The 21,609-nt window shown below is 36.6% G+C and overlaps 1 protein-coding gene across 3 annotated transcripts in view; it reads left to right on the plus strand.

The window, feature by feature from the left end:
• Nucleotides 1–737: 737 nt before the first annotated feature.
• The window catches only part of LOC127625788 (calcium/calmodulin-dependent protein kinase type 1-like), a 103,246-nt gene continuing 82,374 nt past the window's right edge, over nucleotides 738–21,609 (plus strand). The window contains exons 1-3 of one of the 3 annotated variants that reach the window (XM_052101139.1): nucleotides 838–933; nucleotides 6,086–6,098; nucleotides 13,898–14,008. In XM_052101139.1, coding sequence (XP_051957099.1) covers nucleotides 6,088–6,098; nucleotides 13,898–14,008 — 122 coding nt within the window. In that variant the 5' untranslated portion in view covers nucleotides 838–933; nucleotides 6,086–6,087. Of the gene's footprint in view, nucleotides 934–6,085; nucleotides 6,099–13,897; nucleotides 14,009–21,609 lie in introns of all 3 variants that reach the window. The other 2 variants (XM_052101140.1, XM_052101141.1) reach the window with 2 other exon arrangements.

A 21,609-nucleotide genomic window follows, 5' to 3' on the forward strand; every position in this document is an offset into this window, starting at 1 on the left:
GTTAAAATAATACACAAGTTTCAACAGAAGAATTAATTATAAAAGCTTTTATTAAATTACAAGATTCACATGTCTGCCTTTAAACCCTCCAAAAATTGGCCCCATTTACTTCCGTTGTAAGTGCCTCATTGTAACATCGATATATTTATTTAGAAAAGGAGGGACGAGTAAAAATAATTTTTGTGGTAATCAGCATTATGCCACAAATCCTTTCCCTTGAGTTGAACTTGTATTGAACCCGGAATATTCCTTTAAGATAGTTTAAGTTGTACTAGCTTTAACCAGCAGGTGCCGTTATGACTTTTTTCATGTGTCAACCACACAATGGGGAATGGGATAACCAGTAAAACTTGTCATATCTGAAAAGTTTATTTTGTTGATTTCCTTTGTTCATATCTGTTTGAAAAAGACAGCGATTCCTTTAAAACAAATTAAGTCACATATTTTACTATCCTATGAAGGGATTCACTATTCATCATTCTTTAAAAAGCGTCCTAAAGTGTCATAAAGTTTTGATTAATCAATTCAAAGCAAGAGCTATGTCCTGAAATAGTTTGTGTAAAGGCATAGGCCCTACTGTATGTGAATAACAAAACACACCTCCTCTTCACTGAAAAGAGAGGGAGAATGAGGAAGAATTTCTTATGTTCATGGCAGCATTTTCTAACACAATTTCCTTGCTCATCCTGATAGAGGATATCAGAAAAGTTTTTCATAATCCCCACCCCCAGTAGCCTACCTGAGGGTCAGCGGTCTTTTGTGTCTGATTGGCGGAGAGCTTTAGAGGCGCAGTGACGTCAGGGGGGCTCTGAGTGTGGTTCCGCCAGAGAAACCAGGCATCAGATCGCAGCGACGGAGGTTAGTACGAGCGCACTGCGTTCATATTACAAAGACAGCACACGAGACGCGCCTCTGCACCTCTCTGATACACAGGTATGAACATCCACCGCATATTAACTTTTACTTAAAAAAAAAAAAAAGACGAGAATATGGATGGCAGGCGTACGTGATTGTAATTGCTGTCGTTCGCAAGTTACGAAGCGATTATAAACTTGCAATAGCCTATAATATTTGCATTATATATGAATGTCCTGTAATGTATGATTAATGTATACGCAACATTTACAGAATAACCTACCGGCATTTAGGAACCTAACTTTTTATTTCTGAATACTGAGTATACACTTCGCAAATGTAGCCTAGTCCCTCAGATTAAGAGATTACAGTCTGTCTTAATTTTGTATTAGAGCTGGTTGTCTGTATTATTAGTGGGAATCCCAGAGGACTTTATGATGGGGTATGAAGAAGAACATTTGCGCGTGCTGTTCGGATGAGATTTTGCGCGAGCGCTGCAGATGAAGTGGGTGAGGGAAATCTCGTGTCAATCAGAGGAGGGTGGATGTGGTTTACCACTCAAAAATCTGTTAGGGACATAGAGGTTAGGATGCACTGAAACTCTGAGACAGTTTATGGGTTGATAGAATCTTGAAAGGGGGAGATTAGATGACGGATATGTATCGTTCCGTAATCAAAACTTCCTCTCCAGTGAAAAAGACAATGTGTTGAAACTAGTTTGTAAAAATGAACTTCTTTCTTAACTTCTGCAACATTTTGACATCAGATAGATAAATACAGTGACACATAACCACCCACATTTGTTCAGAAACGTGGTCAGCCTAGTCACGTTGAGGTTACAAGGAGAAAGCAGGATAGCAACTATTTTTCCTGAACACCAGACTATCCTATGATAAGATTAGGGCTGGGCGATATGGCCAAAAGTATTATCAAAATATTCTTTTTTATTTCCTTCAATATCGATATTTATCACAATATACATTCACATTTGCATATTGCACATATTTTTGAATATCCAAGTTAAGAAGAAAAAATTTAATCTTAAACAGTCAAAATAGTCTCTACTAAACTGCATTGTGTGCCCAGAGACAGCCAAAGCATCGGAGACTGAGGGATCTTCTACCAAAATATGACAATATTTTAGAGTTTATCAATCGAGTGCAGTTGGACATGAATGTTAAAAGATCATCTGTTCATTTTGAAGCATAATGTAAGTAGTCCAGTATTTGTTTGAATATTTTTAAATTTCAAAATATATATTTTTTGTATTTTTTACATTCAAATCCCCAAGTAGGGGCTCATAGAAGCCCTTGTGACTGAGGAATGATACTGTAGGGGGGTTCATGGGTATCCCCTGTGAAAAAGTTTAAAAGTCTGAATAGACCGTTTTTATATTTTCATTAAGTGAGAAACACTAGGCTTTTATTGTCTTTCCATGCCAGAGATGATGACATCTGATTCATTTTCACAAACTTCGAACAGAAATTTGTTTATTATTAAAAGCTCATAACATGCTGATTAATAAAGCTACATTTAGAAGGAAAAAACATTATGGTCTAAAGGCGATTTGGTACCACGTTAAATTATGTGGTGCCTCATGTCAACTCACATGCGTGGAAAATAGATGACACGTGCGGAGCGGGACAGGGCATACATTAAGCCTGTTCAGTGCTAGACAAAAATATTCAAGAATACAGCGCAGAAAGATCACAGCTGGTGTACACAGCACTGTTGTTTTGTCGTGCTGCTCACTAGAGACGATGAGAAGACGATCATCATCATGATGTCTTTCAGTCCAGATGGAATCAATCGACCGCGGTGACCGGCGTGTAGCCTAATCATTAGCAAGACAGCTAACATTAGCAGCTTCATGCATTCTGAGAAAGCCGGCTGCTTGCGTTTTTTGCGACACGTACCTGAACGTCTAGATGTAGAACATGGACAAAATACTCAAAAGCGATATTGCGATAAATATTGAGATTATTTTATCGCCCAGCCCTAGATAAGAGTAAAATAGGGAAAAACGACCAAACATTGTGCTGTCCTGTCTGTGTGTAGCACCTGCCGCTCTGCATATGTGATGATTCCCAACATTAGGTTTCTTTTTTAACAAAACCTCTGATCATTTCAGCCTGATCTTAACAGACTGAGTGGCACATTTTAGCATGAATTGATTTGAGAACCTGTCACATGGTAATGATGACATTTTTCAATTGTGTTAGATTCGATAGGAAACTTGCAGTTTGCGAGTAAAGCACCTCACTAAAGAAAGCTTTGATGGAGCGTTTCACAAATAGCAATGCTTAAGGTTAGTATTGAGGGTGTACACCAAATAGAGCGCAAAAGTCTGTTTCCAGAAGGAAGAATCGAATTTCTTCAATTGACTAATTGGTTTTTAACGCTAACTTATAAACCTTTAAAGGAGTTTATAAGTTAAACAGACCTGTGTTTTATGCTTCCATTGAAGCTACTCAACTGCCTTATTTAAACTTTATTGTTTAAAAAGCATTTTCAATAGTGGAATTCCTGTTGAACAACTACATTGCCCATGGTCCAGCAGAGAAAGCTTCACCAATCAGAGAACTGTGGCCAACAAAGGCTGCAAAATAAGCCTGGAAGCGACCGGCCACTCCCATGACGCACTCTGAATGATGCAAACGAGTCAGTTTCCCTGCACCTTCAAGCTACTTCTATATTAGTGTATATCAGAATATTTAGCAATAAACTTAATCTATATTGTTTCTATACTTATAATCAACAACCTAAAATCAATAGTTTTATATATTTCCATAGTTTTGTATTCGATTACATAATTCACAGTGCTTCATGGGATTGTAGTATGTGCCTTCATGAAAGACTCAGACTTGAACCTTTGTCTTTTTGTCGGATTATTTTTTACCTTAAAACAAAGTCTGTAATGTTGCGATTCACCTTGTAACTGGTTGGTTTGGTTAATGGTTTACAACCCTTTAATTGAATATTTTATGAAAAATCTATGGAAGAAATGAATGGGAAAAATACTTCCGGAACCCAGACGGCTGAAAATGTGGGCGGGCACTGTTGCGTTCTACTGGATTTCCAAAAGCGCAACTGAACCCACCTATCTGAAATTCTCATTGGTTGACAGATGCCTACATCAGAGTGCATTCCAGCAAAAGTTAAAACCCTTGCATTTTCCCTCCATTTCCTTGCAATGCAAACAATATCCCTTTTAAAATCAATGGACAGTATTCTCTGATGCAAAATCAATTCTAGTGTGTACATAAAATATCTTAAAGGCACAGAAGTAGAAAAAAACAGCCTGTTTAATACTATGGGTCTGAGAGAATATGGAAAATGGTCAATGTTATGGTCTCTTTCATGTCTTCTTATCTCGACATAGCATCTGCTTCTTTTTCATCCAGTCAGTTCAGTGGAATGTGGAACAAATGTGTACGTGCGCTCCTTTCTATTAAAATCATTCAGCATTTATTTCTTGCAATCTTGTGCTGTTTCCTACTCTCTTTTTACATGCTAATGGTTTTACATGCAGACAATGTCATAATTTAGTACGCATTGGATGTTTGTTTTTTCTGCATCAATTGTTAGGCATGAGACAGGCTGCCAGTTTTAGCATTTAATAAATTCAGTCATCATGGAATATTATTAGTAACAGGCGATTGTTTGCTCAGTTAAGCTGGTGGACTAGAATAGATCAAGCTGTTATCAGCCGTTGTGAGCTGTTCTGACAGTCAGAATGTGACAGTGATGTGTGGACAGACACAGTAATGTTAGGGCTGGTTATAAGTAGCATGCTTTCTTTCTCATTTGTTTACGATCTGATTTTCACACCTATTTGTGCAATTTTCTGCTCAGCTGAAGATGGAAATAGCGTCGCAGTTAATGCTGAATTATAAGTGTACTAAAACAGCAACAAAGCAGTGACTGAACTTCCTTATGCTTTCCTGTGGCATTCACTTCCCTCTTGAACCATGTTGACTGTGCTGTCGTAGGCTTGAATAGAAGCCATTTGAATTAGCATGCAGATAATTTTCAAAGCTATAAAAATTGAACTAATACAGCATTTTATCAGTAAACAGTATCTGTCAAAGCCATAACGATACTGTTCATAAAGATCTGAACTTTGAACTGTCTGCAAACAGCATGTGGATGATGCACTTGATGGGGTAATTATCACAAGTAACCATAGGGCATTTGTGTTTTTGTAAGCATCTATGCCCATGCTTAAGTGATCACTGCAAAAGTAGCTTACAACACATGCTCTACTGTATATGAAAAAATGCTAGCTGGCATATGTGGCACAATTTCTGATTCCAATGTGAACTCATTAGTATTTGTAGGTAGTCATATGTCAAGTGTCGTTCTTCCACACATACAATTTTGTACATTTGGATAGACGCTGACTGATATGTGCAATATCAATGTAATGACCATAAACTATTATTTTACATATGAACAACTTTAGAGATATACACATTTTTAAAAACCCTTTAAGGTTCATAAAATATCTAATTGATGGAGTTCATAGATTGATTTTATTTATAATGTATACAATTAATTAGAATGAACAAAGTTAACATATTTACCAAATTTGACCTTATGATTTTATTCTGTTCTGTTCTGATTTGGTCAAAAACATTGTGTAAGGCTGACAGCACACATACACAGCTCAGTAAATTAGTGAAAGATGGTAGTGTTACATCAGAAAATGTGTTCCGGCGAGTATTCCTAAGGATTTATTTTGTAAAGATTAAGTCTCTAAAGTTGTATGTATGTAAAGCATTTACATTTTAATTGCGCCAAAGCCAATATGTTGATATTGTATATTTAATTGAAAAACATTGGCCTAACTTTACGTTCAAATACCTACAAGTTTGAATGAGATCACCCTGATGATTTAGTTGTGATGATCATTGTTATTTTTGGAATATCATAAACATTAAGGGTGACATTCAATCATTTTGCCTGTTTTTGCAAAGCCTGTAGTGGAGCCCTTCTTATGGTGAGAAAAGACTTGCTACATATGGTGATGAATTCAAACTCTTTACTTCCTGAGTGAGTTGTGTTATGGTTAAAGTGTTCACCTTAAAAGAGGAAGCACAATTTGTGGTTAACAACGGCCATAGCAAACTTCATAAAAATTAATAGTATTTAGTGTGGAGCTGTTAAAAGTCCAACTTGCTGAAGGTTTAGCTGTCACTCTGTATCTCTTCTGTCCTTTTTTGAGCAGCCATGGGAAACCAGTGAGTATCTCCATCTTTTGTGTGATGAACTCAATCTGTTTTGAATGCTGCATGATGATATAGATGGTAGCATTGTGTATGGGTGTGTCTGTTTTCTATCCCTCAAGCTTGCATTTCATCCTCCTCTGTATGTGAGGTTAGTTTAGAAATCTTCTACTCTATTTCCTGACCTCCATGTGGTTCCACTACAACAAATGATGAATTGAAACCCCTTCTACTGCTGGACCTGCATGCATAGTTATGCAAATACCTAATGTGCCTTTGTAATGATGATATAAAATGCCTATGTATACAACTCTTAAAATGTCTTGCCTGAGATTTGGGATGCCTTTGGATCTTTGATGTATGTTCTATTTTGCTTGCATTGGGAGCAATGGATCATGTTTAGACTAGCTCCTGGATGTGAGATGTTCTGGTGTTGTTCAAACTGAAAATGGTTTTTGTCCATAGACGGCACATAGTGTCTTCCCCGTCCTCTGCATGTGTTCATGTTAGATGTCAGCCCGGGCACTCTTCCTGCACTCTTTCTTGGCTGTTAATAGCTGTCTTGAGCTTGCCAAACTGTCTGGATTGCAGAAGTTTTAAAGAATTATCCCAAACATAAGAAAGAATTCTAGCATTTAATGGGATATTATGAGTAAAATACAAGTTCTGTTGACAGTATATGTGGCATGCTATCGATTACCACAAAAAATGATGTCTACATGAATTGACTTGTGTTTGTGTTTGTAAAAACATCAGAAATCCACTTTACAATAGAAGTCTATGGTGCAACCGCTATCACTGAATGTATGTCTGATTGCAAAGCTTATTGGTTTTTATGGACAGCAGTTTGTAGTCCATTACAATGGAAAGGGAAATGTTGGTAGCTAATCTGAAGTTTCATTAGGCCCACAAAGTGTTACACAGAAAAAGTTTCCATTTGTTTAATGTTAAGGCAGATGGAAGAGTGATTGTAGCATTTATGAACCAATTCTGATTTCAGTTATTGCGGCATTGCAGCTCTGTACTTTGAGAAATCAATTTTTATTGAGTCAATTTTGTTATGCTATGACAGCAAGTATGTACTTATACTCCAACTTCTGTGGTCTAGTTTAATAGTCTGATATAACACCAACAAAACCATAAAGCCTGCACTCTATAATGGTCCAAACAGCTTGGCCACATTAACTGCTCCATCCACTAAAACACTTTAAAATGATCCAGTTTTGGCTATGACATTATTGCAATTAAACTTTGATAGCTACAAACTTTGAAGTCAACATGAAAAAATAATTTGCATCCCATATTGTGTGTACTAAAAGAATGCCTTATTAGCTATTTGGCTATTGATTAATAATAATATTAGTTAATATTAATACTAACCAATTCTAGTATTCTAACCAGTCGTTTTCAAGGCAGAGAAAGTTATTACATTTGATGAAATCAAATATATAATTTATTTTCATTTATAATTTTCTTTTTTATAATGTGAACTGATGAATTATACAAGACCAGAAATGTGTATGAAAAAAGTAAATGGCGTCTACTTTTATTTCAAATTACTTAAAATATTCAGATGTCATTAACATGTTAAAAGTCTCACTGTGACTTTGGAAAGTGTTGCCACTTCATTCAAAAATTTTGTTTTAAAATAAGAGGAAATGTACAAGAACACAAACTTATACCAATGGCAAAGTACTCCCCAAATGCAAATATTGAAACAGTTTAGAGTGTTTACACAAACTGTCCACCTAAACCACCCAAAATCCCCCACAGCTGCTCTGTAAGTTTGCCATTTGGATCTAGACACACTAGAGATCACTGGGTTCCCATGGAAACATTATCAGTAATAGTATCATATAAAAAGAGTACAATAGACCACCAGTTTTGTTTTAGGTAGAATAGAGAGCCAAATGCAACACAGCAGATCATTATGGTCTGTACAGGTGGACACTAGGCAGCAGTGCTTGGCAAAGCACACAGCATCTCTCTGGGTTCAGATACAGGCTGATGCAAAAAGTATAGTTCACGCAACAATGACAACTCTGTCATAATTTACTCACCCTCTTGTTGAGGGTCCCAAACCCATATTACGTTCTTCCATGGAACGCAAAAGCAGATGTTAGGCAGAATATTAGAACCAGTTTTTCCATACAATTAAATTGCATACATATTACGGGTTTGGAACAACATGAGGATGAGTGAACGAAAACCGAATTTTCATTTTTGTGTGAACTATCCCTTTAAGCTGGTTATTTTAGAATGAGAAGCCTTTGATTGTTGTCTACAAGAGACATACAGTGGGGGGATTGACTGTGGCAACTCTAAGCATTAAAACCTCTGCACTCTTTCAAATTAGACACAGTAATCCCCAACACAACAGAGAACAAGTTGTGAGGCTAACCTGAAAGTGATTAGATTTCAGACTTCGAGAGTGATCGAATGTGAAAAGCTGCATAAATGGTATTTTTGTATTGAACTTAGAATATCCCTACAGCTGTGTGGAAGGAAAAATAACATTCACTTTTAACATTTAAAACAGATTGATGGCTTGTGAATTGTGCCATTGAAAATTGAATGGCAACACATTTTTATATAAAAAAAAATCACACATCCTAGCCATGCAATATTTCTCCTTTTACTATTCTAGACATTTTACGGTGTATCGTTCCAGCATAATGTGTATGTGAGGTGGATTATGAACACATATTTAACATTCCCACCGCCTCTCAAAAAAAAGAGTGATTATGCAATGTTACCACTGAAGATCCATTGACTCATTCATTCAATTATCTCTCAGGGAATGTATCACTTACAAAAAAAAAAAAAACAATGCCAAAATGTTATTTGATGAATAGTAGCACAAACATTTTTCAAAACCTTTTGTTTTGTTAGAAAAATTGAGGAATTGAACAGGTAAGTGGGACTACACTTTTGGAGAAATTGTATTTGATAAATCATTGTCAACATGTCCATTTGGCTGGTTAACATAAGAGGTAGTTTCCCCTTTTGTCAGGTCTAATATCTGACAAACTTGTAGATGGATTATAAACCATTTCCTTTTTTCAATATTTGTAATTTTGTACAGTCCATTTGCTATTATTAATTTGTATTATGTACAGTGCCTGTGGAAAATCATCGTACCACTTTGGAATAGTCACTATTTTGTCTTACAGCCTGAAATAAACCCATTAGAATTTTTTTCCAGCTTTATTTACAAATTGTGCCTTACAACATTCAAGTAATGAAAAAAAAAACTGATGGTTATATAATATAATACAGTTCCAAAAAATATATTAAAGTTGAAAAAGTATAATAACAGGGGTTGAAAATGTATCATACCCCTAGATTTATTTCTTTGTAGTGCTACCTTTTGCGTTAATGACAGCCATTTTTCTGTTTAGATATGTCTCTACTAGCTTTGCGCACCTAGATTGGGGAATATTTTCTCATTCTTCCTTCCCTTTGCCTAGTCCCCGCTGAATAGAAACACCCCCACAACATAACGTTGCCACCATCATGCTTCACTGTAGGTTTGGTATGTGTGGTGTGCTGTGTTTGGTTTTCTCCAAATATAGCGCTTAGAGTTCAGTCCAAAAAGTTAAATGTATATGCTCAAAACCAATTAGTTTATGAACATTTTAATTAATGATAATAATATGTCAACATTTATTGCCAGCCTGTAATATAAAGCAGCATAATGTAGTATTTTTGTATAGTTGAAATAGCTGGAAGTGGCTTATACCGGAAGTGGTCCACATTCAAGGTTGATAATGGCGGCTCACTAGTTTAAGTGGGAGAATCAAACATCCGCCGCTCCTTTTACCATGATGATTCAGATTGATCAATAATTATTACTTTGTTCTGTGATGTGTTTCAGATGTACTGCATCTATAGCCAACATTTGGCAAGAGATCATTTTGACAAACTTTGCTAGTTGATTTGTAATGATAAATTATTTCATTTTGCTGTGCTGCTCAGCATGAAGGGTGCGTCTATATCTGCAAGGGGTTTATGAATATGCACACAAATTGTTGGATATTCATTGAGTACTTTCTAGATCTTTCTAGATAAACTTGATATTTTATAGATATTGATTTCTAGATAACTTTCTAGATAGACTGGCTAAGAATTATTTTGCAATTTTTTTATTCTGTTATTTCTGAACATCTGGGTTTATTATATTTAAATTTATTTTACATTTACACTCTGTTGACAACTTCCCCTGTGGCGTATTTGGTGCATTTGTAAATTTTTCTTGCACACCTTTGTTTACTATAATGAAAATAACTTGGATTTCTCTAACCATGTTGCCTTGCATTATAATAAAGAACATACAATTTGAATCATATTGGAGAACATTTAAAAGCTGAAAAAATCGAAACGTGAATCGTCCATATGTTTGATAAATATCAAGATTCAATTTTTTTGCCATATCGCCCAGCCCTATTTTCACATGCACAAACCAATCAATCTCAGCCATAAGGGCTTGTAAAATCCTTAAAAGTTGCCCTTGGCCTCTTAATAGCTTCCATGATCAATATTATTCTGCCATGGTCATCCTGTTTTTGGTGGTGACATGCACTTTCCACATATTAATAATGCTTTGAACGGTACTCTAAACCCTTTGAAATATTTTTGTACCCTTCTCCTAACCTCTGCCTTTCCACAGATTTAATTTATTGAATTTTCTAGGGTGTAGTGTGACAAATTATAAGGATTTTTACAACATAGGATGACTTTGTATAGGCACTGGATATCAGCATTATATGGACCTGCCTGCTCCCTAGATATTGGTATCAGCATCAGCCTCGGCCAAAACATACAGTCAAACACTAGGCATGCTCTGCCCTTGATGGGTACTGGTGAGATTTGTTAAATTTAATAATTCATTAGACATTCACCATGCGTATTTGGCTAAATGAAAAACAATTTACAGTAAATGTATGCAAAGAACCTTCTCCAATTTTCAATTGTACTCATAACTCATTTACTCACAATCATACTTGTTCTTGGATGAACCTATAACCTAAAACATGTTATAAAAAGACATTCTGTCTGGTGAAGATTGCCAGATATAACCTTGTGGCCATGCAGGTGTTGCAACATTCTTTTGGGACGTGCGGTTATGTGACAGCTCAATTTACACTCAGATGTAAATCATTCAGATCATTGAAATGAGCTGAATGACACAGGGTGGACAGATTTCAGATATTGTACATTTGTAGTTGTCACTTTAGAGTTGGGAATCAAGAACCAATTCTTATTCGGAACCTATTCCATTTTATTTTTATGCAAAGTTTAGTAAATGCAATACAAATTGCACGTTTTTTTTTATTTCCAAATATTGGTAATGGAAATGTTTGTGATGAACATTTTATTGATTCATACATTAAACCAAGAAAAGCAAAACATATATACACAGAATCAATATTTAACCCCCACTATTACCCCTCCACCTCCCAATCACACATGATTATAGACACACACAAAAAATATTAATCACACACATTAACAACTACACTTCTCTCTTCACTGCCCCTCCCCAAGAGCCCTCCAAAACGCCAAATATTTGCCCCATTTCAGCACAAACGATTCCAAATTCCCCAGTCTTCTAGATTACCCTTCTTCAAAAGCAGCAACCCTCCCCATCTCCAAGCACCACTCATGAAATTGGGGTGCTCCAGCCAACTTCCATCCCCTTAAAACTATTTATCTGGCGATCAGGACCCATTTTTTCTGTGCTTTTCTCTATATTGATGACCGCCCCATCACCAAAAACTCTGAACGTTCTACCAAAACTCTTGGATTAAGATCACACCACAAAAAAACCAGCAGGTGGGTGTGTCTTTAAGACCAAACCTATATAATCTAGAGGAGGTCCAATAGAATCAATGTAAAATCTTGAATTGCATAAGGCTCACCTTTGCATCTCTATATGACATTATGTAGAATCCTAGTCCACAGTCCCTCCCCCAAAACCAAGTTTAAATATTTCTCCCATAATCTCTTGATAGAAGTTAAAGCTCCATCCCCCAGACTCTGAATTAGCAGGGAGTAATACCCTGATGCCTCATGACCTTTTCGAAAAGAAGTAATCACCACTCCCAGAGCGTCTGCCGTTTTAGGGGAGTGTATGCTACTCCCAAAAATAGTACAGAGCAGGTGGTGCAGTTGTAAATACCTAAAAAAAAAACGAGATCTGGGAATATCAAAATGTTGAACCAAATTTTAAAAGGATCTCAACACCGACTTAAACACTCTGGACACTTTTGTCCATACCGAGGGCAAATGTGAGATAAAGGGGTATAACTTAACTTGTCCAGTTAATTTAATAGAAAGGCTTTGCAATGGCGAAATGGGGGCAAGAAAATCCTGTTCAATACAAAACCAGGGAGGGGCTCTCTCAGGTGGAAGCGACCAATGAGACAAATATCTGAGACCGAATGCATAATAATAAAACTAAATCTTGGGTTGGCCAAGCTCACGTTTGTCAATCGGCCTATGTAATTTATTAAAATGTAATCTGAGACATTTACCAAAATGTCCAAATGAAGGTCTTCGCTATACTCTCAAATTGCTTGAAATAACAGAGGGGGACATCTACAGGGAGAGATTGTAACAAGTAGTTAAATTTTGGAACACAATTCATTTTAATAACATTAAACTTCCCAATCATGTAATGAAGCCCACCTGTCCACATCACTAGAAAACCTTTTAATTAAGGGGTCAAAATGAACTGTAACTAAATCAGACAAATTTGCTGGGAATAAAATGGCCAAATATTTAATGTCCTGTTTGGGCCACTGGAGGGTGCCCAGCTGGAAAGCCGTTACTCGCTGTCAGAGCCAAAGCTTCGGATTTAGACCAATTATCTCTGTATTCTGAGAAATTAATAATTCTGTGGAGGCAAGGTATAGATCTAGAAGGGTCGGAGACAAATAATAAAATATAATCTGCGTAAAGCAAAAGCTTATGCGCCACACCTCCCATCACTACCCATGGAAAATCATCCTCCTTTCTTATTGCGGCTGCTAATGGTTCCAGGGCAAGACTCAACCCTTTTGGGTGACCCTATCCAGATAAAAATATTCAGAAATTAATCCATTTGTTTTTGTACCACTGCTACCTGGTGTATAAAGTAACTTAATCCAACCAAAAAAGTATCCCCGAACACATACATTTCCAAAATCTGAAAAAGATAATCCCACTTGTTAAGGAATTGGAATCGTTAAGAGGAATAGGAACTGGAATCATTAAATTCCATACGACTCCCATTTCTTGTAAACTTTCAATGAAATTCCCAAGGAAAAACTGACAGATGTGTAGAGGTTACTGTAAAATTATGGTAGGTTACTGTGAAATGATGGTGACTTACTAGTTCACACACACTTAAAGGTCTGTGGTTGGAATTCACCAAGAATTAATCGTGGGCATTAATAAGGTTGTTATTTGCACTCACTGTATGTGCACCTGATTAATCAAAACAATTGTGCACATAAAGACACCAACACCCCCCAGATCATTTGTGCTGGATGCAATTTGCATGCCACAATTCCTGATCTTACAAGCTGGTTCAGTAGGTTGTGTGGAGGATGCAGCAGACTACCAAAATCTGGCATATTTTACTGGGACTGTACAACATCACTCCGCTACTGCAGTCCAGACACCTGAATCGGCTCTCTAAAATGCAGAAAAACTTCAGAATTATTTATATAGAAATGTCAGGACTGGCCCGAAAATATCACCAATCTGTAGGATTATTTCACATAACCTTTATTGTACTGCAACTGACTGGTTTTCTTTTCCTCTCCCAGTATCTCCATCATTGATCGTAGCAAAATGCCATTGGGAGAGGATGGACATTCCTGGAAAAAGAAAACATCCAGCGTCAAGGAAAACTATGACTTCAAAGAAGTTTTGGGAACGTAAGTCTAGGAACATTTCACCACAGCTACTGTTTACATTTCATCTGAAGACAGTAATTTCTTCCAGACATTCATCATTACTGTCTGCATTGAATTACATAATTCACATACATTGCTAAGGTGCTAAGAATTTGTTTATGTTGGCCTATTGGCACGTAATCATGATGGTTGATAAATTGAGCTTGTAATGTCAATTTTAATAGGAAATATATATGGATTATACCTGTAAAACATTCATTCTAATGTTCATAGAGAACTGCAGTGGTTTTCACATGCATAGGCCAATTATAACAGAGGTAATTTACTGTACATACTGTATATAAGTCTTAAAGTTACAGAAGCTAAAACAGCCTCTTTAGTTCAATGGTTGTAACAAAAAAAAATTTGGTAGAGCGTAAGTTCCCTTAACAACATACCTGTTGACATTTTGGTTTTCCCATGCCCACAAATACTCAACTGTGGCCGTTATTCCGAAATGAAACTGTCCAGGCAATTGTGCAAAGAGTGTTTGTTGCTAACACAAAGATTATTGCTTTCAAGTCCTCTGTGAGTTTTGGCAGTCCTTCTAAAATACTTCCACATCATTTACTCAGAGCCAGTTTAAAGACTAGGGGCCATTCTCAGTGGTGGGTTTTTTGGCTTGCTTAGAATTTGGGTGTGCGAGTTGACCCTTGGGTACTTCACATACAGTGACAGCAATGGGAATGTTTAGGGCCCATATTTCAGGCCTGTGTTCTGTGAGCACTGCAGAATTAATGGAATCTTCTTTGACTTCATGTCTTGGATAGAGGTAGAAGGAGAAATTATGCTTTCATTTATTTAAACTGGAGCTCATTACGGTTTGGTTTCCTCTGCTCATATTACCTTGGTTAATTGGTAATGCAGAAAGATTTTAGATAGTAGTAGTTCACTACTAGTTAGCTGTAGTGTAAATTAGGGATGCACCGATACAAAATATGTGTGGTGATACGATATCAGATAATTTTTTTTAAACATCTGCCCATACTGGTTGTTTGGTGGTTTTGTTTCTATGCTACCTTGTTTCAAACACTCATGATTAATTACAGAATTTAAATAATAACTTTATTCTCTATGTCTTTAAATATTTTTCATGTTTCAAAGTAACTTGTCTCAGTTATATACAAAACACTAGAACAAAGGCACATTATTAACTCACATTATTAACTTTTTTGTGGTAATTGATTACCACAAAAAATAGTCTGTCCTTTTCTTTAAAAAAAGATAAATCGAGGTTACAGTGAGGCAATTATCATGGAAGTGAATAGGGCCAAACTCATGTAATATTTTAGCTGTAAAGTTGTTTAAATTGTCAAATTTACAGACATTTTACGGTTTTAGGGCGTGTTGACATTACATCGTGATATAATTTTACACAGAAATTGGATATAACTTTACACAGAAAAGTAAGTGATTTTATCACTCTAAAATAATGTTAGCATGCATAAAGTTTATGTTTTGTAGCTTTACATAAAAAAATTGTATTTTAACGTTTACGGATTGACCCATTCACTTTCTTTGTAAGTGCTGCACTGGAACAACGTAATGTCAACAAATCCTAACACGACTGTAAAAATTACAATTTAAACAACTATACAGCTCACATAATACAGAAAAATTACATTTCTGTGTTTAAACCCTCTAAAAACTGGCCTCAATCACTTTCATTGACCCCATTCACTTCCATTGTAAGTGCCTCACTGAAACCCAGATTTTTGCTAATTTTTGTGGTAATCAACATTATGACATAAATGCTGTCAATTCAGCCTAACTTGTATTGAACCCGGAACATTCCTTTAAAGCTACACTATGTATCTTTTGGCCCTCTAGCGGCTGAAGCATAAATCTGTAAGTTACTTGCGGAGAAACATTGTTTTGGTAATTAAGTGAGTTGGGCTTCGACTCTGCACTTCTTCGCAGATGACTCTGATGGTTTGAGGAGTACCGGTGTAACCATGGTTAAAGGTGAATATCTTATCAAAGCGAATGTCACTCACGACAACAAAAATCGCCCCCTCCTCTCAAAAAATAAATAAATAACCAAAGGAAGAAAAGACAGATATCCAAAAATATGTCTTATGAGCAGGTAAGCAGCATATCTTCCGCTAGTGTTTTGACTTATTAAAAAAAGTTGTTTTAAAATAAATAGCATTACAAAAGCTAGGCAACAATGATATTAGACATAACTGTTGGGCCTCATGTATTCAGATACAAGACAAAGGCAGGCCTAACAAAGTCGTAAAGCCTGTCTGAGGCCCACAAACACAAAGTCATAAATCTTACTGATAAAAACCGCGCCAAAATCAAACAAAGGGAGTACAAAACAGACTACAAATCCCAAGAAGCCTTGCTCACTTTACAACTGTGTGAAATTCCAAAAGATCGAACTCTCAACTCCTATTGGATGAGGCGCTCAACAGAATGCCCTTCAACCATGATGTCATTGGTAGTAGAAATACCTCGGAGGTCCTTCTGAGCATTGCTTCCAGCGACTTTGCGTGCCGTATGTAGACACAGCTCATCGCTGTTCTCAGGTGTGAAAGGATGAACACATATTCTACTTGCGTCCTCACGCGGTTCAAGTAAGAGGTTACGTCTGGACAGAGATAGAATATTATAGTGTGTTATTCTTGTGTATCAAGGTTATTGCTTGTACAGTTTATGGACCACAGAGTCCGCTCATTGCTGTTAATAATACTCAATGTATTACTGTAACATACTGTTATCACGAATAAGATTTGCTGTGTTATAATCCAACCACGTTGGACTGTTGCATATTTACGGCATAGCGGATGAGACCGGCTTGCTGTGTTTATCCATTAAAGGACCAAAGTCCGCGGGACGGTTTACGCTCCGCGTCTCTGAGTGATAAACCAACAGTTGCCTTCTCTCCCACGATCGCGAAACCGGCTTTGGTTACTATATCTAATCATGCCACTGTTTAGTTTGTTGTTGGAAGTTTATTGACTGCGTTGTATTGATTATTAATTGATATTACTGCATCAGTATACTTTGTTTCAAAGAGAAGTGTTTTGGTTTGTTTTACATACACATGTGTCAAAGGCTGGCTGAGGATGTCAGTGCTCAGATTCAAGCCTTCATTGTTCCCTTTTTAAAATTGATATTCTCCGGACGCGATTTTCCTAAGAGAACAAGCTAATATTGAGACTGTTATACTGTCTGGTTATTAGTCCATGATTCCAGGGTGGTGCCCCGTCGATATTAATCCTCATTAATATTCTATGGATTTTGATAACCTGACAATTATCTTTGATTAATGTTGAATTTGAAGGATCAATAAGCTAGTGTTAATTCTAATCGATGTTCCATTAATTTTAATAATGAATGATGATCTTTGATCATAATTAATATTCTATTGAATTAGTATATTGATGGTTGTCTTTGATGATTGTTGATTTAAAGGATTATAAAGCTAACATTGATTCTAATTAGTGTTCTATTGATTTTAATAATTTATAATTATCTATGATAATTATTAATTATTGCTAATAACCAACCCCACTCCTAAATGTAGAGCCTTACATAATGATTGCTTGTCATATCAGATAAAATCAAATGGTGGAAACTATTATAACTTATAAATCAAATAGACCAAGGTAGGAACTAGTTTAGAGATAAAAGTACAACTTTTTCCATTGTCCTTCCTCGAAAATGAAATCACTGCAGTACCACAATCCATACAACACTATCTAATGAACTACAGTGCTAAGAGAGCTACCTAGCTATCTGTCTCTGTCGCTTTCTCATTTTGCTTGCAGACTTTTCTCGGTTCGAGGTTTCTTTATTTTGAAAACAGGTGATTCCCCAGAAAGTTGCATTTCTTAATGATGCATGGTCAATGTCGCTCATTTGCTGTGCCTACAAGCTTTGAGCTTCAAACTACTACCACACATCACTGCACATATACATGCGTGTAGTAGCTGAACCTTCTTTTCTTTATTTACGAACATGACGTAAACACTCACGGACGAATGATGAAAGTATGCAATTTCCGCCAAATTCGTCCTGTCAGCTCTACAATATAAATCATTATTATAGGCTTACCATAGTGAATCGGGGTAAGACAAAACATGGTTTGTAAGATGGATTGTTGGCAAACTTGCTCATTAATGGAATTTTGTTCATTTCTAACAAAAAAAATCTTACATAGTGTAGTTTTAACTGAATTCTTAATGATAAAGCTTGTCCCTTTTTTAGCTGATGCAACATCTGCTTTAACATTAACAAACTTGTCATATTCCTTTCTGTGTCAAGGTTTAAGGCTTGTAATAATGTAGTTTTATTGGTATTTCCACCTTGTAAAATTCTTGCAGTGCAAAGCTTACAAATGGCAACTGTCCTGTCACCCAATTCAAATTAATTCTACACAAGAGACATTTTCTATCACATAAAACACGAGTTGTAAGTTAAAATTGTCAAATGCGTTTTTCTGCCCCCTTTTAACAAGAAAAAATGGGCTGTTTTAAAAAAAAATATTTTAGTTGATCAAAGGCTTTATTATCATTGAAACTTGTGTGATAGTATGTGTGAAAAAGTCTCCCTTTTGAATAAATAGAATAAATAAGAAAGCTAAAGCATGTTAGTTTACATGTTAGCATAGCATGTTAAATGAACTACTAAATGAAAAATAACATCAGCTGTGTGAGCTTTAAAGTAATGTCCTATAAATATGAACAATTAACATTTACTGTAGGTGCACAACAGCGAGGCCAGACTGCTCCTGTCTGTACCTTTATCTCAGTGGTTCTCAACTGGTTTTGCTTCAGGACAGATTTTACATTGGAAATCAAGTGGCGACCTGCCATAGTAAAAACGTAACCCGTATTTAATATGCCCTGGGTCGCATATCCTTTTATGTTGCATAGTTTTGTTCATGGATTTCAAGTACAAGGACAAGCATCAAGTGACATTAATTTTGTTGTTGACGTCAACAACAAAAGTGACAGGATGTGTTCTCTCCCCTTTTCAAAAATTGAAGAGCATATTTACTTATATTAGTCCATTATTATCCCGTTTGATTCCTAATTTCATACATAATTCAAACAGAACATACATATTACATAGGAGGAAAGGCTCCTCATTACCATGGTTAGGTCAGTGTAGCTAGTCTTAAATAATAGTAATAATAATAATAAATTATATTATTTATTAAAAAAAAAAGAAACTAGCTGAAACACATATTGACACTTTAACTACAACTGCCACTGTTGATATAAAATTAGGTCTAATTTATTCTACCTTTAGAATATTTAATATACAACTATAACATTTTGTTGAAATATAATAAAATTGTGAAACAATTTTGTAAAGGTGATGATGTATAACGCAAAAAAAAAATAATGTTGCACGCGCGTGCTAGAGAGAAGAGCAGAGCAGAGCAGATCATGATCGCAAGCTGGTTCCGTCACACTTGTGCGAAAGTGCAGATTTTAGCTGATTGTGAGATTATCATTAAATCTGCCTCGGCACTTCACATCACTTGGGGAGCTGCTGAAATATCTTTAATGGGAGAACAATGTAATTGTTCTTTCTCTGCTGTCCACGACCCAATCTGAATAGATCTGCGACCCACTTTTGGGTCAGACCCACCAGTTGAGAAACACTGCTTTAACTCACACACACACACTCACTTATGTCAGACCCCCTCGCCTCGCTTCCCTCTGACATTTTCTCCACTGCATGTGTGTGTGTGTGTGGTGCAAGTTGAAGAGTCTGACAGCCAGACGAGGAGGAAAGGAGATGCGCATGCGCTGGTGAAATTTTAATTTTTTTTTCTCAATACCGTAGATAAGCAAATGTACATGGTATGAATAACTGTCAATTTTCATACTGTGGTATACCGTGAAGCCGGTTTACCGCTGCAACCCTATTTCTTTTCGGCTAATACCTATGTTTGGCCGATACATTGGCGCATCTATAGTGTAGTGTGAGTTGAAACTAACTTTTTGCAACATTTTTGGTGAGACAAGCTATTAGAGGAATAGTTCACTTGACCTTTTTTGTCCTTTTTTGGAGCATGACAGACCCTGGTCCTGATCCACTTTAATTGAATAGAAGAGAGCAGCATGGACATTCTTCAAAACTTAATTGTCATATGGGATTGATTTTTAATTTTTGGACAAACTGTTCCTTTAAAACTGAGTTCTGTTAATCACCACAAGATTCACTTTGTTAAGTCTCAAGATTTCACAAATCATAGTTAAATTCTATTCTTGAGGTTAGTGTTGTATGTTATTCAGGCTTGTTTAGGGATAGATCAACAGCTCTCTACATCGTTCAACTGTGAGTTCATTGTGGGTTGGTTGTCTTGGCAACTGGAGGAGACTTTTTCCATATGGACTATAACTGTTGCTATGGAAACAAAGTTTTTATTTTCTATTAATAATCTGCTGGGTAAATGTGTTAGCATTGAGAGTCTTAATGTTCAATCTAGTGGAAAAGATTTTGGGGAGATTTTGTACAGCTTTGTTGATCTGTTAAAATTCCTCAGGCTTTCCTGGTTCATATCGCAGTGTGTGCATCGCTTTAAGGGACGATTCCTTTATAGTGGTCTACTAATATATCACCACAGCCAGAAAAAAATCTGCCTATATTTTGTAAATAAATACAAATGTAAAAATGTATTGGCATAGGCGGAAACATTTTCCTTTAGTTTAGCAAGCCACGAACACGCAGAGAATCACTCGTTTGCATGTGAAGAAGCTGTCTGAGGCATGTAAATGACCAATCACAGATCGGTTTGTTGTTTTGTGCCATCGTGCTACGATAATAATAAGCTTGCACTTTTATTTTTATTCTCCACAACAGTTCCCTATAACTTCTTGTCTAACTGTCTTGTTTAATGGCAAATATGCAGATCTTTCAAAGGTTTCATTTACGAACCTTACAAAACTTGCACAAATCCAGGGATTTCTTCCTGTGAAGTGCACATTCCTCTGGAGTGTTTATAGATCACTGAAACACACATTATATCAGCCTGGAGCAAAACAGGGTCCCTCTGACTTACTAATTCTGTGTTATGGTCAGCCCATGACAAAAGCAGGTGGTCAGCAGTTGCCCTAAACCTAGCCGGTCAGTTGCTGTCACTGAATTTGCAGGAGAGCAACATGATCACACGGGTAGTCGGCATGTTGTTTCCCAGAGTTCCATTACCCTGGGATCGGCTACATTATGCCGACTCACTGACAAGCACCATCTCCTATCAGACATTTTTGCTTCTGCTCCAGCTTCCCCTGTGGTGCGACCAGAAGCTGATTTTGTGTCAGCAGTGTGGGAGACCTGGGTTCAGATACCGCATTAAGTAATCACAAAATCAGTGACGAGCGGTTTATACAATATGCATTCCTCTTCACTCTATGACACCCTGTACAGCTGAAAACAACTTGCTTTACAACTTGCTTTTGGCACCCCTCCATGGACATTTCTGCTGGAAAATGACTCCCAACAACAGTTACCGCTTTGTACCGCTTTTCTCCGCAATTTGTAATGCCCAATTCCCAATAAGGGAAAAAAATTGGTGAGAAAAGAAGAAGCGAGGTCCTTGTGGTAGCATAGTGACTCAC

The sequence above is a fragment of the Xyrauchen texanus genome, chromosome 32 (genome assembly GCF_025860055.1).
Source record: "Xyrauchen texanus isolate HMW12.3.18 chromosome 32, RBS_HiC_50CHRs, whole genome shotgun sequence".
Taxonomy (NCBI): Eukaryota; Metazoa; Chordata; class Actinopteri; order Cypriniformes; family Catostomidae; genus Xyrauchen; species Xyrauchen texanus.